The 23,898-nt window shown below is 49.5% G+C and overlaps 1 protein-coding gene across 3 annotated transcripts in view; it reads left to right on the forward strand.

Annotated features, from left to right (window-relative positions):
- Nucleotides 1–21,527, forward strand: part of STAB2 (stabilin 2) — a 116,156-nt gene extending 94,629 nt beyond the window's left edge. For 2 of the 3 annotated variants that reach the window (XM_087814861.1, XM_087814860.1), the window contains exons 55-69: nucleotides 614–740; nucleotides 2,054–2,203; nucleotides 2,499–2,603; nucleotides 4,940–5,047; nucleotides 6,939–7,132; nucleotides 8,238–8,379; nucleotides 10,053–10,186; nucleotides 11,776–11,941; nucleotides 12,060–12,166; nucleotides 14,028–14,147; nucleotides 15,049–15,189; nucleotides 16,558–16,665; nucleotides 17,549–17,677; nucleotides 18,165–18,281; nucleotides 21,044–21,527. In XM_087814861.1, the coding sequence (XP_087670987.1) occupies nucleotides 614–740; nucleotides 2,054–2,203; nucleotides 2,499–2,603; nucleotides 4,940–5,047; nucleotides 6,939–7,132; nucleotides 8,238–8,379; nucleotides 10,053–10,186; nucleotides 11,776–11,941; nucleotides 12,060–12,166; nucleotides 14,028–14,147; nucleotides 15,049–15,189; nucleotides 16,558–16,665; nucleotides 17,549–17,677; nucleotides 18,165–18,281; nucleotides 21,044–21,094 (1,899 nt within the window). In that variant the 3' untranslated portion in view covers nucleotides 21,095–21,527. Of the gene's footprint in view, nucleotides 1–613; nucleotides 741–2,053; nucleotides 2,204–2,498; nucleotides 2,604–4,939; nucleotides 5,048–6,938; nucleotides 7,133–8,237; nucleotides 8,380–10,052; nucleotides 10,187–11,775; nucleotides 11,942–12,059; nucleotides 12,167–14,027; nucleotides 14,148–15,048; nucleotides 15,190–15,479; nucleotides 15,483–16,557; nucleotides 16,666–17,548; nucleotides 17,678–18,164; nucleotides 18,282–21,043 lie in introns of all 3 variants that reach the window. The other variant, XM_016223240.2, reaches the window with a different exon arrangement.
- Nucleotides 21,528–23,898: the final 2,371 nt, after the last annotated feature.

Consider the following 23,898-nt stretch of genomic DNA (forward strand, 5'->3'; position numbering starts at 1 on the left):
TGTCAGAGAGGATCAGCAATCAGCCAAGGTCACACAGCTAGTAAGGAGCAAAGAGAGGAGTGGAGCCCAGAAAGCAATGTAAAAGTAATTTTTGACTCTGTAAAATGGAGCTGATAACTATTCAGTGTATGGCTATTAGGAAAAATAAGTTTTAAAACATGGGTACAGAGCCTACCACCTAGTAAGTGTTCACTAAATAATGGTTTTATTACTTATTCCAAAGCCAAGTCCTTTCTATTCTACTAGGAAAACCTCTAACAAAAACACCCCCGCAAAACAAAATGTAACTCATACCCTCCCTTCCAATGATTTGGGGGCCTCGACGTGATAGAAAGTCCCCTCCCATGATAGAAAGCTACCTCTCCCCTGCTCTCTCACCAAGGAACCACACCCTTTGGAAACACTCTAAGGGTCTTAAGACTGGAGAGGCATTTTTCTAGCTCTGTGCCCTCCCCCATTCATTTGCTGTCTACACAGGAAAAGAATTCCCTTGTTAAAGGCCAGTGAGTCCCATCTCTGACTTGCAGTACTCAGGCCCCCACTGGGAGCAGGCTAGAGCCCCAAGCCCAAGTTCAGGCCGCAGACGTCGGGGATCTTCACTCTCTCCCTTTAGGGCGTGAAGCAGAAGTGTCAGTACAGCCTGTCCTTCAAGAGGAACCTGGAAGGCTGCCGGCAGCAATGCGCCCTGGTGATTCAGCTGCCCCAGTGCTGCAAGGGCTACTTCGGGAAAGACTGTCAGGGTGAGGGCGCCTCTCACGGCCTCGAGATTCCGAAGGCACTGTACAATCACTGTGCACCGTGGACTTGAAAGTGCTGAAGTTATAAAGTGTGTGTTGGGGGGGGTGCATTCTCCTAATGACGCCACTAAGAAAAGATCCAAACGCAATCGGTCTGAAGAGTTGTGTGGCTTTCCTTTGACTTTTTTCTTTTGTCATGTTTTGTCTCCGACTGAGCCGAGAGTCTAGTGCGTGGCTTGCGATTGCGTTTCATGCCTTTTTGCTTACCATATATAGTATAAGACATTTCCCGTGGCGCCAGAAACACGTTTCAGTTTTTCCTCTAGTCCGTGATACTGACAAGCACGTGCGTTTAAATGCAGCTAATCGAGTTCTGCCCTGGCGGGGTGCTGGACTAACAGCATATGTTTGGGCCACTGTTTACCGAAAAAAAAAAATCCGCTATTGGATATATAACATCGCCCTCCCTTCCTTCACCAGGAAAGGGCTCCTTGTCAAAGGGCATTCAGGCCCATCCTGAAACCCCTGTGTCTAGATACAACTTCTAGCCAATAATACAGCAACAACAGCAGCGTAGCAAATGCCACGGCAATTCCATCTGCCATGCTGGGTGCTACTTCCCATATATACAATTATATTTAAACCTCGAAACGACCCCTAAGAAGCAGATTACGTTGTTATCCCCGTTTTACAGGTGAGAAAATAGAGACACAGAGAAGGTAAGAAGCAAGCCCAAGGTCCCAGAGTGTGTTTCTAGAAGCCACAATTTTAACTACCAGGCATACTCCTTTCATCCTGGTTCAGAGGAGAAAATTCTGGGCTGGGAGTCCACACGATCGCCCAGCCTCCACTCTCCATCACTGAAGTGAGGACCATTCACAGAAATCACTGCCACCCCTTAGACTCGGCTCAGTGCTTTGTATTTTTTAAATGTTCTCAGTTAATAGAACCCCATTGGATCCTCATGTCACAGTGTTGTGTGGGGCGTTATATCACCACCACCATCATCCAGTGCTAAGAGGACTGAAGCTCAGAGCAAGTTCATTATTCAGCCCAGATCTACTCATGCCAGGTCTCCTGACCCCCAAATACAGTGCACAGTTCGATGTATCACCCTCCCAAGGTAGAACCCCAGCAGGTACATTTACCTTCATGTCCCATGGACCCTAAACTTTGAGACACTGTGTGGGTAAGTCCCCAGAGCCGCAATCCCTCTGGGATAATGGAGGTCAGGACCCACAGCTGAGGACAGGTTAGCAGCACATTTTGCAAATGCTGGGGAAACCACTGAGTCCCTGCTGTTTCCTCTCTTCCAGCCTGCCCCGGAGGACCGGATACCCCATGTAATAACCGGGGTGTCTGCCTGGATCAGTACTGGGCCACAGGAGAGTGCAAATGCAACAAGGGGTTCAGCGGGACGGCGTGCGAGCTGTGCTCGCCAGGGCGATTCGGGCCTGACTGTCAGCGTACGTGGCACCCACGCCTCTGGGTTCAGCATGTTGTTCGGCCATGTGCTCCTGTCCTCATCTGTGAAAAGCACCCTTCCTTCCCTCCCTCCCCCCCAGCACCCCCCATCTGCCTGCCCTTACATGCCTTTCCCTCCGAAGTGTTCCCAGTTTCCATCCACTGAAAGAGCTTCATCTCATCCAACCGCCCGGGTGCTTCCCACGTTGACAACAGCCAACAGGTGGCGAGTGTGCCGGTGATTGGATTTCAATCCCCGGTCACTAATTACTGATCACACTCCAATTTGCTTTACAGCCTGTGGCTGCTCGGACCACGGCCAGTGTGATGAGGGGATCAAGGGCTCCGGGCAGTGCCTGTGTGAAGCAGGGTGGACCGGCCGCTTCTGTGACATGCAGGCAGGTCCGTCAAGGGGGTGGGCAGCCGCCGGCAACACCAAGCTCCAGGGGACCCTGCCCAGAGCGTCCGAGTGAGGCTGGGTCTGAACAACACCTGGAAAAAAAAAAAAAAAAGGCAGCACAGCAGGTGTTCCCTTTGCCACGTGGATATGTGGCCCCAGGCCCCAGAAGGTGTGGTGACTTAAAGGAAAAGTAGATGAAAATATTTCATTCAAACCCATGAAACCAGCACGCAGTCCTGTGCAGTCACAAAAGGACCCTCGTCAGGCAAAGAAGACAGGGTCGGGCCGGAATGGGCCCTCGGGATCGTGGTCCAGGGCCCAGAGGCTGTGATTTCAGAGAAAGTACAGCCTAGAGTCCTGGATCCGCCCCGGGATTCTGCTGCTTACTAGACAAGTGGCCTTAGACAACCCACCTGCTCTGAGCCTTGCTGCACTCGACCTTGCCCTGGCCGGTGTTGCTCAGTGGTTAGGGCATCGGCTCCCACACCACAGGCTCTCGGGTTGACTCCCTGTCAAGGGCACGTACCTGAGTTGCAGGTTCGATGCCCAGCCCCGGTCAGGGTGGGTGTGGGAGGCAACCAATCAATGTATCTCCCTCCCACTGACATTTCTCTCTCTCCCCACTTCCCTCCCTTCCACTCTCTCTAAAAATCAATGAAAAAAGTATCCTCAAGTGAGGTTAACCAAAAACAAGAAGCGTGTGTTACACATTTTACATGGGGAGACTGTTGTGAGGGTCAGAGACGGTGGTTTGGAGGTGCCCCATATACGTGAGCACTTGACAGTAGCTGCCATTCTCATGTCATCATCATGTCATCATCATCATGTCATCATCATTATTCTCATGTCATCATCATTGTCATCATTCTCATGTCATCATCATTCTCATGTCATCATGTCATCATCATGTCATTGTCATCATCATCATCATCATCGTTATCACCATCCTTACAGAGCAGGCAGTTTTCCGAGGCCTCCCTCATGCCCGAAGCCCTATTGCTGGCAGAAGGTCTGAGACGTAAAGGTTGGCTTATCTGGTGGATCACTGTCGTCCCATCCCCCCGGGTCCGAAAGGCAGGCTCGGCTCTGCTGGGCTTTGGCAATCTGAAGCCCCAGAGTCCCAGCAGCACCCTTCCCTTCGGCTCCTCCTCCTCCTCCTGCTCCTGCTCCTGCTCCTGCTCCTGCCCTCCTCCTGCTCCTGCCCTCCTCCTGCTCCTGCCCTGCTCCTGCTCCTGCCCTGCTCCTGCTCCTGCTCCTGCTCCTGCCCTGCTCCTGCTCCTGCCCTGCTCCTGCTCCTGCCCTGCTCCTGCCCTGCTCCTGCTCCTGCTCCTGCCCTGCTCCTGCTCCTGCTCCTGCCCTGCTCCTGCCCTGCTCCTGCTCCTGCTCTGCTCCTGCTCCTGCCCTGCTCCTGCTCCTGCTCTGCTCCTGCTCCTGCTCCTGCCCTGCTCCTGCTCCTGCTCCTGCCCTGCTCCTGCTCCTGCTCCTGCCCTGCTCCTGCTCCTGCTCCTGCCCTGCTCCTGCTCCTGCCCTGCTCCTGCTCCTGCTCCTGCTCCTGCTCCTGTTCCTGCCCTGCTCCTGCTCCTGCCCTGCTCCTGCTCCTGCTCCTGCCCTGCTCCTGCTCCTGCTCCTGCCCTGCTCCTGCCCTGCTCCTGCTCCTGCTCTGCTCCTGCTCCTGCCCTGCCCTGCTCCTGCTCCTGCCCTGCTCCTGCTCTGCTCCTGCTCCTGCCCTGCTCCTGCTCCTGCTCTGCTCCTGCTCCTGCCCTGCTCCTGCCCTGCTCCTGCCCTGCTCCTGCCCTGCTCCTGCTCCTGCTCCTGCCCTGCCCTGCTCCTGCTCCTGTTCCTGCCCTGCTCCTGCTCCTGCTCCTGCCCTGCTCCTGCTCCTGCCCTGCTCCCCCGACCCGTAGCTGCCGCGTGGCTTCCTGGGCCTGTCGGTGCTGCAGCCCCGCCCAATCACCGGAGCTCCCTCAGAGGCCCTGGGCTTTCTCCAACGTAACCCTCTCCATGGGGAACCCTGTGCCCTTAGGACCGAGAGCTGATCTGCCAAATTCATCTTTGCTGGCAAATTTTGAAGTATAAAGTTGTAATTGGTTGCCCCCAAAGGTAACATATTTGCATTTTAATTGGATGACCATTGCAGAGATAATGTCTTAATATAAAGGAGTAACTCCAGAATCTCCGGGCTCGGAGGGACCTTAGCAAAGCACCCCATCCCGCGGGTATGAGGGGACACTTTTGGAACACGATGGCAGGCCAGAGAGGGAGTCCTGGGGAGAGCCTTAGGTGGGCCTCAACCCCTCTCACCGTGACACTGCATGAACGGTGACCTTTCTCTCTGCAGCTTTGCCCCCAGTGTGCACACCCCCTTGCTCTGCTCACGCCACCTGTACGGGGAACAACACCTGTGAGTGTAGCCTGAACTATGAAGGCGACGGAATAACGTGCACAGGTGGGTGCCGCTGGTGCTTGTGGGAAACGATAGTGTGGCCCAGAGGCGGAGCGGGACGCAGTCAGAGCGCCGGGCTCCATGCCGCCCTCTGCCTCCTGCCTGAGCCACCTGGCAGTGCCCACCCTCTCTGTGACCCGGGCTCCTTAACAGGTTGGCTTACGCCTGATCGGCCTGCCTCTCGGGTCGTGGTTTGAAATTGCTTTGCAGACTGTGTTGCACTTTATTTTATAGTGTTTCTCTAACTCTATGAGTACTCCGGTCTCACTTCAAAAAATTCAGAAGATACACTACATTATAAAAAACAAACAAAAAATCAGTTAAACCTACACATAGCCTCACCATTCAGTGAGAACCACTGTGACTGTTGCCGTGTCTGTCTTTAGTAGTTAGGATATGGGATCAGCCACAGAGAGACCCAAAGGAACAGTGGCCCAGATGGCCACCACCATAAACACATCCCAAGCAGCAGGACAGAGAGGGAGAGGAGGGAGATTTACAGGCACACCTAGTAGCTGCTTAAATCCTATCTGCTCTTATCCCATTGCTTGGACCCTTATTATCTGTCTCATCTGGCAGCAAGGGAGCCTGGGGAATGTAGTCTTTCACTGAGTAACCATGAGCCCAGATAAAAGTCTATTGCTATAAAATTAAAACAAACAAAAAAGAAGTACTTTGTAAGTACCAAAATGGAAAGATCCCCAGGGGATATTGTTAAATTAAAAAAGCAGAGTTCAGGGGGGAAAAAAATCTATTACTATAGATAAAGGAGACAATAGGTACTAGGGGAAAGCTACCAGTCTCGCCCACAAGTACTTTCTTTTTCCTGAATAATTATTCACAGAGATACAGACTTTTTTTACAAAAATGAGATCTTGCTATACCTGCTGTTTGTAATCTGCCACAAGGCAGCCCAGAAGTCAGCATTCAACAATGACAGCAAAGCCCCAAGTCTGTCTTTCTACCCCGCTATCCTTAGGATGAGAGGCCTTTTGTGCTAATGTCCGTTCTCTCAGGGTCTCGGGTGGCCGCAACAACTCGAAGCAAAAAGGCAGACAAGAGAAATCAGATGGCTTTCCAGCTACTCCTGAAGCCAGAGCTCATCTATTACTGGGTTGACATTCTGGGGATTATGAAAACAAAGGTGCTAAGAGGCAGCGCAGCACAGTGGGGACAGCAGGGGCTTCAGAGTCGACCAACCTGGGTTTAAATCCCAGCCCCTCCACGTTTTAGCTGTTCGCCTTCATCAGATCAGTGAAGCTCTCTGAGTTTCAGTTTGCTCATCTGTAGAATGGGGTCCTATCTATTTCACAGGTGCTCCATAGTGTGCTAACTCTACACACACATATACATTCATATTGTCCTGACAGTAAAAACCCAAACTCAGCCTGGCTGGCATGGCTCAGTGGTTGAGCATCGACCTACGATCCAGGAAATCCCGGTTTGATTCCTGGTCAGGGCACACGCCCAGGTTGCAGGCTCGATCCCCAGCAGGGGCATGCAGGAGGCAGCCGATCAATGACTCTCTCATCATTTATGTTTCTATCTCTCTCTCTCCCCTCCTCCCTTCCTCTCTCTGAAATCAATAAAAATATTTTTTTTAAAAAAATTCATCCAGAAAAGTGCTACCCACGCGGAGGCAAGAAGTATGTGGCAAAGGGGCAGAGGTGAACAGATGTCATCAGGCCTGATTTATGACGGGATTAGCCACAGGATATTAGTGTTTGCAAAGGCTAGCACAGAGGCCCCAGGGCATGGCGAGAGAAGGCACCAACCAACATGTTGGGACCCATTTATTCCCCCTGGTGCCAATGGTCCTGGGGTGACCCATAGCCCAACCTGAAGCCCCAGTTACACAGAGGGTTCATGAGCCCTCTCTCTCCTACCCTTGCAGTGGTGGATTTCTGCAAACAGAACAATGGGGGCTGTGCAAAGGTCGCCAAGTGCTCCCAGAAGGACACCAAGGTCTCCTGCAGCTGCCCAACAGGCTACAAGGGCGACGGCCACAGCTGCTCCGAGATAGACCTCTGTGCCAATGGCCTCAATGGTGGGTGTCATGAGCATGCCACCTGCAAGATGACCGGCCCGGTGAGTCTGTCTTCCCTAGGGAAATGTGAGATCAGCTTCTGGTGCTCCACTCTGCTCCCCACTCGGCCTCTCCCTAAGCTTCCTTCCCACCTCCATTTCTTGTGAAGTCAGAGAGCTAAGGGCAAGCTGGCACCCTAACCAGAAAAGGACATCAGTGGGAAAACTGGCGAAATCCACACAGAGTCATTGTTTAGTTCATAGTGATGGACCAGCACTAATTATTTAGCTTTGACAAGTGTATTTTGCTGATGCTAGATGTTAACATGAGGGGAAGCTAGGTAGAGAGTAGATGGGAGGAACTCTCTCTGCTATCTTTGTAACTTTTCTATAAATCTAAGCTAATTCAAACCAAAATTTTATTAAAACAAAAAGAGTTGGTAAGAGGTGGCAGGTAAAGTGCAGGCTTGGGCACTCCCTGAAGTCTTTTTAGAACAGAATCGGTTTCTTGGAGCCCTGTTTATCTGGTGGGAAGAGAAGGTGGTAGGAGATAATATCCATTGTGGTTATAAACATGAACTTAGAGTCAGACAGCCTTTGAGTCTTAGCTCCTGGACCTACACGCTGTGTGGCCTGGGGCCGGCTACTTAATCTCTCTGAGCCTCAGTTTCCTCATTTTCAAAGTGGGCCTAATAATAATGCAGATCTCAGAGTATTGTTGTGGGGATCAGATGAGATCACGGATTCAACAAATGGTCACCAAGCACCTACTATGTGCTGTTGCTGGTTTCAGGGATCGCAATAAAAAGCTTGTACACAAACAGAGAGAGGAGCAATGCTCAGTGCAGAAAGGAATGCACATGGTACTTTCCGAGAGCACCGAGAGGCAGGAGGAATATACACCAGCCAATGCGATAGAGGGTTTGGGAGAGCTACCCATTTAGGGGGGTCAGGGAGGCTCCCTCTGAGCAGTGCCATCTGAGCTGAGATTTGTCCAGGGACCCTGGACAAACACATGACATGGCAGTTACTTCATTCTCGCTGAACAGGAGAGGCACATATCCTCGGTCCTACAGAACATCTCCTATGCTGGATGGTGGCCTGCAGAGCACTTTGGGGTCCTGTTCCCTGACAAGGGGCTTTTTCACCCTTTCCATTCTCCCCACAGGGCAAGCGCAAGTGTGAATGTAAGAGTCATTACATAGGAGACGGGGTGAACTGTGAGCCAGAGCAGCTGCCCATCGACCGCTGCCTGCAGGACAACGGGCAGTGCCACCCCGATGCCAACTGCGCCGACCTCCACTTCCAGGGTCAGTGTGGTGAGGGGCTGCGGCCCAATGCACCTGGTCTTCAGGCTTGGGGTGGGGTCTGTGCAAGAGGAAAAAAAAAACATTTTTAACTTTAAAAAAGTAAAAATTTTAATTTCATTAAATTTTACAACTTAATTAAAAAATAATATATTGGGGGCCAAATAGCCCATGCGTAGCTGGGGACCCAGCGTCCAGGAGGCAGCAGCTTCTGAGTGGAGGGGCAAGTAAACTCAGAATTGGACCCTGAGCCCTGAGAACCAGAAGGGAGCTCAAAGGTCCTCTATCATGAATTTTCCAGATACTTGCTTTCCTCAAGTTGCTTAGTGAACCCTGCAGCCCTTAATTGGATCTGAATCTAAGGAGCATAGTTGAGGGTTTAAATAACAAAAAGGAAGCGGCTGCCTCGTGCACAAGCAGTTTCTTAGCGGTTGTTTGGATAGTAGCACATTGATTGGCATGGGCCCCGCCTGCTTCCAAGGACCATGTGAAGGGCTTGTAATAAACCCACAGGTGTAATAAAACTAAGAGGTACGGCTGATAGGGCATCTTGAAAGCTGGCGGAGGAAAGCCATAAAGGACCCAGAGACTAGATCTGAGCCAGGGCAAGGAAGGGCTCGAGTGTTCCAGAAAGTGACTCAGACCACTGCACATTATGGCCAACGGGACCTCTCTGACTGCGTTGGGTTTGCTTTAGTGAGGCAGTTTTTACGCATCTCAATAATAACTGTTGACTTAATACCTGTTATGTGCTGTCTTAGTCCATTTGAGCTGCTACAACAAAGTACCATAGACTGGGGAGCTTATTAACAACAGAAATTGATTTCTCACAGTCTGGAGGCTGGGAGTCCAAGATCAGGTCCCAGAATGGCAGGTTCTGGTAAGGGCCCTCTTCCAGGTTGCAGCCTGCCAACTTCTCTCCGTGTTCTCACATGGCAGAAAGGACAGCGGAGCTCTCTGGGGTGCTTTGTATAGAGGCTCTGCCCATTCATGAGGGCTCCACCCCATGGCCTAATTACCTCCCTAAGTCCCCACCTTCTAATTACCATCACATTGAGGGTTAGGACTTCAACATATGAATTTGAGGGGGACACAAACATTCAGTCCATAACATATATTGAGTCCCAAGACACCTCAGATTTCTTTGGGGGATGATGGAGGGTGCCTGTAAGCAGGGAAATACATAGGATGACATTGTCTACTTACAAGGAGATTCACAATATAGTTGAAAACAATCTTTAAATTCATAAGACCAGGAAAAGAAACTACTAAGACAGAAGACAGGAATTTATCTCATGCTGACAGTACAACTGAAATGAGAGAGGAGAACAGAGAAAAATTGAGAGCAGGGACTCGAACAGATCTGTCCACCCATGTTCACAGCAGCACTAATCACAACAGCCGGAAGGTGGACAACCCAAGTGTTGATCAACGAATGAACTGATAAACAAAATGCACTGGGATATTATTTAGCCTTAAAAAGGAATGAAATTCTGGCACATGCTACAACCTGAATGAACCTTGAAAACATTGTGCTACATGAAATAAGCCAGACACAAAAGGACAGATGCATGATTCCCCACACAGACTCGGTGGCTGGCCTCCCGCTTTGAAAGCTCATCAAAGTCCTTTGCAGGAAGCACTGACCTAGGTGGTTCCTCTCCTTCCCTGTCTAGACACCACTGTTGGAGTTTTCCATCTACGCTCCCCACTGGGCCAGTATAAGCTGACTTTCGACAAAGCCAAAGAGGCCTGTGCCAACGAAGCTGCAACCATAGCAACCTACAACCAGCTTTCCTACGCTCAGAAGGTGGGTCCCAGTTAGTGGGCACCGAGCAGACGGGGTGAGCTGGGAAGGAGCCTCAGGCTCTGCTTAACATGGGGACACTTAGGCTGTTGCCTCCTTGGAAGGGAGTGCAGAAAGCTCCTGGAGCTACGATAACAATTTGTCACAGCCATTGGGTGTCTACTCTGTGTCAGGCACTATGAGGGATGGTTTGTTGACATTACTGCCCACCCTTATGACATCTCTGGAAGTGCAGATAGGGCAACGGAGGCTCTGAAAGGTTAAGTAATGTGTCCAGTCTAGCCAAGAAGTGGCAGATCCAGTATTCAAATGTAGCCCTGACCTCAAAAGTCTGTTCTCGACCATGACATTCAACTGCCACATCAGAGGCGCAGACTGGAAGTGGACACCCCACAGCTGGGGACCAGAAAGAGAACAATGACCCAAAGCCTGGGATCTCCCTGAACCCACAGAGCAGTCGAGCTTCTCTGGAATAGCTGGATTTCTCTGTGTCTGGAAGGACTGAGAAGCGGTTAAAAGGGGGTGACCGTAGCTCTCAGCTATAGCCAGGTAAGAAGTGGAGCTCTGGCCAGAACTACTCTCTTGGCCTCAAAAACCAGAAGCCCTTGGAGCTACCTAATGACTGCTCAGTGGGGCGAAGAGCTGACTGCCACCCAGTATAATTCTAAGACTCTTCCTCCAACCTCCATCTCTACCAAATCTCTCTACCTTTCTTCAGATGTGACATTTCTTTATCAAGGAACAAAGCTTTTGATGCCAGCACCCAGCATCTTGGAGGGTCTGAATTTCTGCTCTCCTGCTTGCTGGTTATGTGCTCTTGAAAGCTCTGTCATCCTTGGCATGTTTGTGTAAGGACTGAAGGTCATATGGCACAGTGACTGGCGTACAGCAGGGATTCCATTTTAAGATTAAGAGCTCTGGAGTAGATTGCCTGGGTTTGAATCCCAGCTCTGCTACTTGCTGGCTGTATGACTTTGAGCAAGTTACTTAACTCCTCTGGGCCTCCTTTTTCTCAATTATATGATGGGGAATTTTTTAAAGTTCCGATCTCAAAGGGTCGATGTGAGAGATGTTAACACATGAAAAGCCCTTGCAATAGAACCTGGCCCAGAATAGGCTCTCAGTGTGTTATGATGATGGTGGTGGTGATGGTGATGATGAAGGTGAAGATGATGATGTTGATGATAGTGATAATGATGGTGAGCGTGGTAAGGATGGTGATGGTGGTGGCGATGATGATGGTGATGATGGGGGTGATAACCAATTCGAGTTCTGCCAATCCACAAACAGAATGTTCACCCAGGGGTAAATGGCGGAGAGCAAATCCTTTCTCAAGGGCAGAGAAAAAAGAAATGAGTGTGAAGGACTCGGGCACCTCCGACAGAGAGAGGGCGCCACTTTCATCTCTCCGATGGCTCAATCAACAAAAACTGAATGAGCACTTACTACGTTAAGGGCAGAGGGGTACAAATGAGCCCTGACCCCTGACTCCATGGAGTTTACAGTCTGATGGGGGATCAGACATTAGCCAAAGGGCTCCACAGCAACTACAAAGTTGCAGATGACCCGTGGCCACATCTGTGTCCCCACAGGCCAAGTACCACCTCTGTTCAGCAGGCTGGCTCGAGAGCGGGTGGGTGGCCTACCCCACGGCCTACGCCTCCAAGAACTGCGGCTCCGGTGTTGTTGGGATAGTGGACTATGGACCGAGAAGCAACAAGAGTGAAACGTGGGATGTGTTCTGCTACCGGATGAAAGGTAATTATCCCGGCTGCACTTCAGATTCCAGGCCATGCAGCCTGGCCAGCCAATCTCCAAGGCTGAGGCTGGCAGCCGAGGCCCGCTGGACGGGACCCCACGTGCTCCTGCCTTCCAGATGTGAACTGCACCTGCAAGGCGGGCTACGTGGGAGACGGCTTCTCATGCAGTGGGAATCTACTGCAGGTCCTGATGTCCTTCCCCTCGCTCACAAACTTCCTGAAGGTACGTACCGTGTCCGCTCGTTTTCACCCCAGGGAAGGAGGGCTTGCCTCAAAGCAGGAATTAGAGAGATGAGTCCTTGAAAGAAGGCAAAGGCTCACAGTCCTGGTTAAGATCATGGGCACTGGACCACGTTGCCTAAATTTGAAGCTTGGGTTTGCCACTTGCTGCATCACCTTAAAGTTACTTTCTTCACTGGGCCTCAGTTTTCTCATCTGTAAAATGGAGATAATTATAGCACCAACCTCATAGGGCAATTGTGATAATTAAATGAGTTAATATTTGTAAAGCACTTAGACCTCAGCCAGCACATGGAAAGTGCCATGTTGGTGTTGGCTAGTATTGCTATCTCTGTTTGCATCTAGAGCATCTTGAGCGCCTGATCTTCAGGAATGAGATGCTCTTTTGTCTTCATGGACAGGGTAGGACACAGTGAGCTAAGCCTACCTGATTATCCAGTGAGCCAAATTATCAACATGGTGTCAACTTGCATTTTGCACTGCACTTAAAGTCACTTCAACAGTCTACAAGTATGTCCAATAAAGAGAAAGACCCCATTGGAGAAGGATTTGAGGTTGACCAATCAAAGGTCAACCAGTCAAAGATCTAATAAAAATAATAATAATAGCAAGAAAACTAATATTTCCTGAGCATTTACTTTGCACTTTTTACTCAATCCACAGAAGGTAAGCTCTGTAGGACGAAAGGTTTTCTCTGCCTGGTGACGTGCATGGAGTAGGTGCTCAGTAAATCCTTGTTAGAAGGAATAAATCTTCAAGCAACTTTATGAGGGCACTTCTGCTATTATTCCCATTTTGTAGATAAAGAAACTAAGGCTTAGCAAGATCATAGACACAGCCAAGGAAAGTAGACTAGGCATAAATATAGGGCTTACAGGATCAGGGCAGAAGCTAAACCACGGGCCCTAAAATGGTATATCTTTGTCAATAGATCAAAGGTATCCATCTAACTGGTCTAAAAATCAGGTTTATCAGAAATACTTTACAGATCACCCAAACCAACATTTCTGCTATCCAGGAGCTTGGCTCGTGACAGCATTTCAGAGAAAAGACAATGGCATTAATAGTCCCATCTGCACGATAGCCCGTTGAACTGGGTAGTGTGATTTCTCATCATTTGTTCAGTGAGTATTTATTGAGCACTTATTTTGTGCTTGAGCTACATTAGTGAACAAAATACGCAAACAAAGTAAACAAACAGAATAAACAAGTAGATATCATTGAGCACTAGAAGTGATATGGGGGAAAGTAGAGCAGGGGGGTGGGGTGGGGTGGGGTGGGGACCTCAGGGTTTCCACTTTGCATAGAGAGATGAGGGAAGGCCTTAGTGAGAAGGTGATATTCGAGACATGGCGATTTGGGGGGAGAACGTTCCAGGAGGAAGGAAGAGCCAGGCACAGGATGAAAGCAGGAGTATGCCAGGCAAGTTGGAGTAGCAGCAGGCAAGCCAGCGTGGCTGGAGCGGAGTAAACGAGAAGACAGCTGGGCGTGGGGTCTGAGGAGCTACAGAGTCCAGGTTTGGGTCTCATGGGTCACTACAAGGACTTTGACTTTTCCTGTGAGTGAAGTAAACATCAATGCAGGGTTTTGACAACAGGAGACTTTAGATTTGACGTAACGTTTCCAAGGACCGTGCAGGCTGCCACATTGAGAATGGACCGTGATGTGGCTGTGACTTAGGACCATGCGATTCAATGAAGAAAAGCAAAGTGCTCCTGAAACTCTGCCCAGGTGCAGGCAGAAGAAACAGCAGACGAGCGGCAGCCTGAGTGGGGCTCACACCAGCACTGTCCCCAGATGGGCCAGGCGATCCTCCCATCTGATCACCTCCTTCCCCTCCGCAGGGAGTGCTGGCCTACTCCAACAGCTCAGCCAGGGGCCGGGCGTTCCTGAGCCGCCTGACTGACCTGTCCATCCGGGGCACCCTCTTCGTGCCACAGGACAGCGGGCTGGGGGACAATGAGGTGAGTCGGGTCCCTGGGGTCTGTGCTGTAGATTAATTCTTCCAGACGGTATCAGTTATCCATTGGCACGACAATGCCATGTCACAGATCACCCCAGAGCTCAGTAGCCACACAGTCACTTAGCTCTCACACCTGCAGGTCAGCTGGCAGTTCTGTTCTTGGCCAGGCCTGCTCGTGTGTCTGCGATGGGCTGGCTGGCAGCCGGTCTGGGCTGGCCGGGCTGGGGCTTTGCGCTTCAGGGCTCTCGTCCTCCAGCTGGCCAGCTCGGGCATGTTCTCATGGCGACGGCAGGACACGGTGAGAGCAAGCCCGGTCCTGCTAGCACTTTTCAACCTGTCTGCTCACATTTGCTAAGACGCCACTGGTCCAGTTAAGTCACACAGCTGAGCCCATAGTCAGAGTGGGGGATCCTCAGAGTTACATGGTGAACAGCAAGGATACAGGGAGGGGTGAAGAACCAGGGCCATTGATGCAACCAATCTACTACACCAGACTTCACGCCACGGCACACAGAGGGGTTGGCAGTGTTCATTTGGCCCTCCCACAGCTGGTTGTCCTGCAGCTCCGACAGTCCCAGGCCCTTCCCACCCCCCATGGCTGAGTGGAGCAACACCTCTGCCCACTTGCTACCCACTCAAGACCCACTATTCCCAGGGCAATGTTGAGAAGCTCTGCTCAGATCATGAGGATGACTCTCAATGCCACATCCTAGCTAGAGGGGAACCTCTGGCAGAGCCCAGAAAAACCAAAAGCCTGAGAAAACGTGACCTTTCCTGATCACACATGAGGCAGAAAAGCCAAGGCTATGAAAAGTGACATTTTTCCTGTGTCATCATCATTAAAAAGAAAAAATATTGCTTGGCCCTTAAAGACCTTTCTTGTGTTTCTCCTTTCCTCTCAGACGCTCTCTGGGCGGGACATCGAGCACCACTTTGCCAACGTCAGCATCCTTTTTTACAATGACCTTATCAATGGTACTATCCTGAGAACTAGGCTGGGAAGCCAGCTGCTCATCACTTCCAGCGAGGACCAGCGCCAACCGGTATGAAAAGTCTTCTGGGCTTATTAGAAGAACTGGAGATAATACATGAAAAACTCCTAGCACACAGTAGGTGCTTAATAGATGGCAACTATTCTAATGTGAAATTATACCCTAAACCTGCAGTGAGGGGATGGTATTAGCTGAACAACATAGCACACCACACTGACTGGTTGGCCCCTACCCCTTGGGAGATAAGCCATTGGTGACCACCAGCCTCAGAAGCTGGTAATGAGGGACTATCAATGAATCCACTTTAAAGCTGTCTGATTCATCGCCTTTGTTTCTGTCAGACTGTCAGCCTATCCTAGGCGTTAGCCTGTGAGCCTTGAAGTCAAATGACCCTACTATGAAAACTATTGCTGCCACTTGCTAGCTGTAGGAACTTAGGCAAGTCATCCAACTTCTCTGTGTCCCAGAGATGATGGGATGTATTGGTGATGGTGGTGACAGTGATATTATTTTGTCAATGGTGATCATGGTGATAGTACTGATGTTGATGGTGATAGTGGTGGTGATATTGATGGTGATGGTGATGAGATGATGGTGATGGTTATGTTGATGATGATGATGACAATGATGATGATGATGGTGATGGTCCTGATATTAGGATGGTGCTGATATTAGGTCCTGATGATGGTGATGGTAAGGGTGACTGTGACAACCGTGATGTCAAATCACAGGCTTTTGTGGGGATTCAAGGCTTGTGATATGTGAAAATAGTGCCTGACATGCAGCAAATGTTAAATGATTTTTAAATTTTTACCTAATAAAAGATTTCTGTTATTGAAGATCAGTTGTTTAGACGAGTGCTTCTCACATTTTAACAAGCATTTAAACTACCTGCAGGTTTGTTAAAATGCAGGTTGTAATTCAGCAGGTAGAGTGTGGGCCTCAGGTTCTGCATTTCCCGTGAACTCTCTGGTGATTACCCACCCAAGCCTGTGGATCACACTTTGATCAGCAAGAGATTAGATCACTTAAAAATGTCTTTTCCACTGTGTGGTGTGGTGTTCAGAGCAATGGATCTGGAGCCCAGAGGCATGGGATTGCTACTTACTCCCTGGGTGATCTTGGACAAACCATTTTCCTCCTGAACCCTCACCTACCAGACAAGCGGGCTGGACAGATGACCCCTTAGGTTCTCTGCAGCTCTTAGATAAAGCTGTTTGCACAAGAACAACTAATGTGTTCTGGGCTAGCCAGGTGGTGAGCAGGGTCCTATGCTGCCTACTGGTAACGACAGGCTTGAAACCCAGGCTCCAAGATCTCGGGCAAAATGAAAAACTTCCTTTCATGGAAGGGCTACCACGTGGGGAGGAAGAGTCAGGTGACAACCAATCTCCATCAGCCTTCTTCTCATTTCCCTAGGAGACCAGGTTTGTCGATGGAAGAGCCATTCTGCAGTGGGACATCTTTGCCTCCAATGGGATCATTCATGTCATTTCCAGGCCTTTAAAAGCACCTCCTGCCCCAGTGGTGAGTATCCAGGGTTCCTGGAGAAAGGCCAGGAGGAGCCCAATGTCCAGGCTCCAAGAGGCAAACCACTGCTGGAAGCCTGCACATCCCCCTCCCCTGGAGCCTGGAGGAGCTTTCCCCAATCATGGCAGCTGGCCTCGGGATGCCTGGCCCTGGTTCATCCCACCCCCCTCTCCTGTGCATTGGAGCACAATACCTGTCACCATTATTTATTAAATGAAAAGGACAGGATAATGGAGAAACCACAGAAAGGAGGCTGAGAAATCCTGAGCCCCTCCATTTCATAGCTGTGTGACCTTGGACAAGTCCTAGAACATCTCTGAGCCCCATTTTTCTTACCTGCAAAATGAGGGTCATAACAACTTCCTCCTTGGGTTCTTGCGAGAACTATGAGTTAATATAAAATAATTAGGACAGTCCCTGGTGCACAGTACATGCTATGTAAGAGTTGGATGGTTGTTGTTAGTATCCTAACTTTGTTCAAAAGTATAAGGGAGGGTGAACACAGCTGGATGCTGGGAAGTTCCATAGCACAGTAGTTAAGCACATAGGCTTCAAAGCCCAGCTCTACCACTCACTGGCTGTGTGACATTAGGCGAGTGCTTAACCTCTCTGTGTCTTGGTTCCATGTAAAAATGAAAACAAGAATGACTGTCCCTATTTCTCTGGGCTACTACACATTTAAATGGATAATTTCATATAAGGGACTTAGAACAGACTCTGGTGGTAGTAAAGGCAGACACATGTTAACTATTTTATCATTAATTCTATCCCAAATTGCTCCAAGGTTCCCAGCCAGCAGGACCGGGGTGGGCTCCAGAAAGCACACCTCTTTTGGAAAGTCACCAGATTTCATACCGACCCCTCCCCTTTCTGTGTGCAGACTTCAGGCCACACTGGCTTGGGAACAGGGATAGTCTTTGCTGTCATCCTGGTCATTGGAGCCATCGCATTGGTTGCATATACTTACTTCCGACTACACCGGAGAACAGCTGGCTTCCAGCATTTCGAGGTAGGAGTGAGGAAAATGGGAACATGTGACAGGGGCCTCTCTGCGGTCCAGCCCCTGGCTCTGGGCTGCTTCAGCTGCCTGGCGGCTCCAAGAGCTCCCCCAGCAGTTGAGGGCTTGGCTGTACAAATCCTTTTAAATTAAGTTCAAGGGCAGGCAAAGCCACTCCAGGGTGCTGGAAGTCAGAACAGTGGCTGCGTTAGGTGGGATTGGTACTGGGGGCGAGAGGCCTAGGAGCACTTTCTGTGGGGACGGAGGTGCCCTATATCCTGATCTCGGAGGTGGGCCCACCTGGGTGGACATACTAAGAAGTCACTGAGCTGAACACTTCAAATTGGTGCATGTTACTCTATGTAAATCTGATGTCTATCACTGTTAAAAAGGTCCCAGGTGAGGTAGGGGCGGGCTTGCTTTACCTGCCCGCTGGGGGGAGATGTTCCTGCCCTGGGACATCCTGGCCCTCAGCCCCGGTCCTGGTCCTTCCGAGCAGTCAGAAGAGGATATTGACGTCACAGCTCTTGGCAAGCAACCCCCTGAGAACATCTCGAACCCCTTGTACGAGAGAGCAACCCCGGCTCCCCCAGAACCTTCCTACGACCTCTTCACAGTGAGTTTGCATTATTTATCCAGGTTCCACTGGGGTGCAGGGGAACGATGTCTTTCAGCAAGGGACAGCTTCACACCAAGACAAGCTCGCTTCTAGAACATGGTGGGGCAGCAAGCCTAAGAGCTGGTGTCTCGAGCAGGGGGAGGCCCTGTGGTTGTTCAGGGTTCCAGGTTCCTCTGAGTGGGTGACAGAAGCCCCGACAGAAATAGGGGAGACCAGAAGCTGCCCCACTCCAGCCTCATGATCAGGTGGCAAGGAGAAGAAATGGGCTAAATTCTGCTGCAAACATTTCTGAGGTTGCTGCAAAATAAGACATAAAGCCTTTAAAAGGTATGTTTCCTGCCCTGTCCGGTGTAGCTCAATAGTCAGAGCATCGGCCTGTGCACTGGAGGGTCGTGGGTCTGAGTCCCAGTCAAGGGCACGTACCTTGGTTGAAGGTTCGATCCCCAGCCCTGGTCAGGGCGTCTGCGGGAGGCGTCCAATCGGTGTCTCTCTCACATTGATGTTTCTCTCCCCCAGCCCCTCTTCTTTCCACTCTCTAAAAATCAATGGAAAAAATACCCTTGGGTGAGGAATTTAAAAAAAACAAAAACAGCTGTTTCCTTTGGTTATGCTTTAAACTTGTATTTACATTGCTGCCTGATTGTTCTGCCTGTTATCAGAGCTGCTTCTTGCTCTTGGATCTTCGCTCCTTTGATGAGTTCCTTTCTACAGGGGAGTGTGCTCTGCTCTGGTTTCCATTTGTTTCTAGAGCTGGTGATCCTTGAGCTTAGAAGGGGCCTCCACTGACCTCAACCCAGGAGGACCCTGTGGCAGGGGACCCCATTAACACTGAATGTGGAAGGTACACCCTCCCTGTAATACCAGGTCTGGACTGAGAAGCTAGGGATAGCACTTAGTTCCTCATATAAAGACAAGAAAAGCTGACAGCCGGTCTGCTGACGGCCCTTTTGTACCTCAGCAGAATGAGCCAACGGCCTTACTCAAGTCCAAAGAAATACATGAATCTTGGCCTGTGTGGGTCTAGACCCCTCCTGCAACAGGAACCAAAGCCAGCTGTTGTCATTTTTTGGGTGGACATATGCTGTGCCTCCCCCCAAGACTATCTTATGGTTGTTGAATTTTTGTAAGTTGCACTGAAACGTTACAAAAATATTTTATCACACCATTTGAAGCTTGGATAGTGCAACAGATGTTATTTTTCTGCAGAGAACCAAACATAAATACCTTGTGGTTCTGAGTGCCTATGGTAGCCAATGTACTATAGTTGTGATACACTGAAAAATAACCAGATCCTAAATCCTATCTTGTTTTTAATCAAACCATGTAAGCATTTCAAATCCAAATTGCAAGGGTAAGTTCAGCTAGATTGCCTTTATTAATATTTGATTTCTTTATTAACATTATGTTGAAACCAACCTCATTTAAAAAGCAAAGGAAAAAAAGTATCGATCCTGTTCAGCATGCTCCATGCCTTCTCAGCTAAGGGCTCCGTCGGCACTGTTCATGAGACACACCTGAGGCGGGCAAGAGCGCATCCTAGATGCGGGATTCAGCTAAACATCATCAGGCCGGACGGCAAAAGCATTCCAGTAACAGGAATCCTAAGGGGAGGGCGCCATCCCCAAAAGTGACATGCTAGAACCCCGTGCCTTTTCTACTGGGGAGGGGGGTGCTTATAGAATATCTGCAGCCAACCCAGACACCTCGAACATGCCCATTATGGTAATTAACAGTTTCGGAGCTGATGGGAGCTAAAGACAGTGGGAAGTTTGGGGTGGCTGCCTCTGGCATATGCATCCGACTGACTCTGAGATGATGAATTTTCAATCTAGAAGGAGTTTCATGGTAATCCTAAGAATAGCCATCATTTGTGGGGTGCTTATACCTTCCTTAATGTAGCATCAAATTCAATCCTCACACCTCTTAGGACTCTTTATAAATAAGAAAACTACCGCAGAGTTTAAATGATTTGTCCAGGGCACACAAGCTTCAAACAGCAGCAACTGTCCCCAGAACAGGGGCCCCAACCACCACACTATCCTGCCTCCGGACACGAGACCAGGGACAGCCACGAGCAGGAATGTTACCACCACGTGTGTTCACGGGCCCCTGGGGAGGAGTCATCTTGTAGGCTGCAGGGAAGGGAACAAATTTCCTCAACCCTCTCCAGCCCCTGGCTGATCTGAAAATTAAACTGACAAAGTGGGATTCACAAGAGAAAAGCATCTACATTTTGTTGAATGTTTACGTGTGCACGGGAGCTTTCATAAGAGAATGAGAGCCGAAGGAGTGGCCAGCGCACGAAGCTTTTATACCTGCAGACAAAGAAACGATGCATTGGTGAAGAATCCACGAGACAGGTCTGGGCTGGGCAGTGAATGGTAAAGAAGGAACTGGGAAGGGAAAGTCCGTTTAACAAGGTTTGTTTGTAAGGTTTCCCGGCCCCCAACTCCTCATCTCTGGTGATTAAGTGTCTTGCTTCCTCCCCCAAGGAGGGACCTTCACATGGGAGTTTTAGGGCCTGTTTCAAGGAAGATGGAGGGGGAGGAGCTCAGAGCGACCATCCTGCTTCTGCTGTTTTTTTGTGTTTTGTTTTAATTCCTTCAGCTTAAGATATTTAATATGCCAAGGTGTCATATTTTGGGGTAGTGTGTCCTGAACCCCATCTAGGCCCCCGACCAGCGCCCGAAAGAAATGCTCAACCCGCAGAGCAGCAGGTCTGGGCCCTCCGCACGTGCTCACAGGCCTCTCTCTTCCAGGACTCTGAGGACCAGCTGCTGGAGGGCAGTGACCCCCTGGGGGCGCTGTAAGGCCCAGGCCCGCTGCAGCCAGCCACCCCCACGGCCACCGGGGCCACCCAGCCTCCTCACAAAGGCTGCCAACTGTGACTCCTCAGCCCCAGCTGCTCTGGGGAACGTAAGGTCCCTGAACATTGTGAAGCATGTGAGGCAGTCAAGCCGTACCTCATCTCCCTGGGTAATCTGGAGGATTCTTTGTTTCTGTGGGTGAGGAACCCTGTGAAACCCACCCGCCAACTCGGGCCTTCTCCCTCTGACCTCTGGCTGTTCTTCCTGCTACCTTTAGATGTACCTATGACATCCTACCCAATTCCACAGTAACTGTGACCTTGTCTTATTTTCTTACTAGACTGTAAGCTCCTGAAGGCAGGGACTCACCTCATTCACCCTGTATCTCAGCACTAAGCACAGTGTCTGGACCATGAAATGGGCTCAATAAATGTTTATGAAACAAACAGTCAGTGGAACAAATCTAGTGTTTTGGGGAACCAAAAATACTGCTCGCCACAGAAGGGGTCAAGGTCTGAAGATAGAATCCACTTATTAGACCTAACTAGGATCTCTTCAGCAGCCAACATCTGCCTATAGTTATTTCTTCTGTGTTGTTTGTGTGCGTATATTAAGAAGACATGATAACCACAGTGAGATACCACTTCCCAGTCACTAGGATGGCAACAATCAAACTGACAGGCAATAACAAGTGCTGGCGAGGACGTGGAGAGGTGGTCGCCCTCACACACTGCTAGTGGGACCGTAAAAAGGTGCGGCCACTGTGGAAACATTTGGCAGTTCCTCAAAAATTCACAGAGTTACCATAAGAACCAGAAACTTCACTCCAAGGTACATACCCAAGAAAGATGAAAACAGGTCCACATAAAAATTTACATATGCACATTCAGAGAATATTATTCATAATAGCGGGGGGAAAATGGAAGCACACCAAATGCCCATCAGCTTATGAATGGGTAACCAAATTGTGGTATGTCCCTATGATGAAACGTCATTCCACCCTGAAAGGGACCCAGGCACTGAAGCATTCAACAGCGCGGATGGACCTTGAGCGCATTATGCTAAATGAAAGAAGCCAGACACAAAAGACCACATATTCTATAATGCCATGTATGTGAAATTTCCAGAACAGGCAAATTCAGAGACAGAAAGCAGATTCATTAGTGGTTCAGGGACTAGGAAGGAGAGAATGGAATTAACTAAGAAGTGTGGGGTTCCTTTCTCAGTGATGGAAATGTTCTGGAATTTCGGTGGTCATGTGCAGGACTCTCCATGCAACACAGAATGTCCACCACACCAGGTCCCTGCCCTCCCAGTGCCAGAAGACACCCCCCCATGACTGTGACAAATGAACACCCTCCAACCCACCCACCACACATTTCCAAACTGTCCCAAGGGGGGCAGTACTGGCTGAGCATAGGAATCTCTGCAGGGACAGAGGAGTGAAAGGCTGGGTCGAGCAGATCTCAGACTCCTCTCTTTTGCTCTCTCAGCCCACATAACTTTGTCCCACATCATTGGGGCTTTTGCTGAGCCAAGTCCAAAGTTCTAGAAGCTTTTCACAACTCCAGGAAAGGGAAGAAGTCAGTCCCAGTTTCAAGCAAAGGAATAGCTTACCATCTCCTCTGGGATGACATGCCGTGGTGGGAGGAATGCCACGTGTCCAGGAAACCACCCCCCAGAAAGAGTGTGGGACAGATTTCTAGGGGGGCCACCAATCCCACCATCACAGGTACCAAAAGGCAAGTGACCTGATGGAAAACAACAGGCTTGTCCATGGGAAAAGGAAATGAGATTAAGGTTCTGGCACAATGAGAGGTCAAGGATATAAAGGTGTTTAAATACAGATACACATGTGCACATACGCACAGGTGCACAAATGCATAAACAGTTTAAAAAAAAAAAAAGCTCTTCGAAATATTTAAATTTATCCAAAACTGAGTAGACATTTGACTTATATAGCACTCCTAATGCAGTATATTCAGTATTTTCTTCCCTTAAAACACTGCTTCCAGCCCTGGCCGGTGTGGCTCAGTTGGTTGAGTGTCGTTCTGTGTACGAAAGGGTTGCCAGTTGGATTCCCAGTCGGGGGGCGTGCAAGAGGCAGCCAATCGATGTTTCACTCTCACATCGATTTTTCTCTCTCCCCCTCTCCCTTCTTCTCTCTCTAAAAATCAATAAATCTTTAAAAAGAAAATACAAAACACACAAAAACCATTCCTTATGATTTCCAGCTTTCAGAGTAATTTGATGGCAGACAAACACGTGGATCACTGTCTTCTCCCTGGTCTCAAGGAGGGAACTGTCTGTGGGAGAAAAGAAACTCCAGGTGGGTTGCCTGCTGCCCACCTACTAAGCTCACACCAATTTTCCATCTGTGGCTAAATTACACAGTCTTCAAGCTCTAAAAACAGGCAAGTGTGCTCTGCTGGGCATGATAGCACAAGGATGGTGAGAAATGAACCCTAAATCTTTCACCCCTCCCTCTCACAGGGATATTCTTTTTCGGTCATATTAGAATTTGTTATGGCTTTGCTACTAACTTAAGCACACAAAAACCGATGACTTACAGTAAACTGGACAATACAATTCAATTCTCTTTTATTTGGCAATAAATTCAATATCAGGTAACATAAAATCGACATTTAGAATAAATAGCAAGTTCACATTCAGAATAAATAGTAGGTCTACCTAGTTTGCATTTACTGTGCCTGCTACCCTACAGGCACAATTAGTCATTCAACTAAATAATTAGAAAACAGTTTCCTAAGTCAGAGGTCAAGCCTGCGGTACTAGAAACGTACAGA

The sequence above is a fragment of the Miniopterus natalensis genome, chromosome 2, assembly GCF_054644295.1.
Source record: "Miniopterus natalensis isolate mMinNat1 chromosome 2, mMinNat1.hap1, whole genome shotgun sequence".
NCBI classification, from domain to species: domain Eukaryota; kingdom Metazoa; phylum Chordata; class Mammalia; order Chiroptera; family Miniopteridae; genus Miniopterus; species Miniopterus natalensis.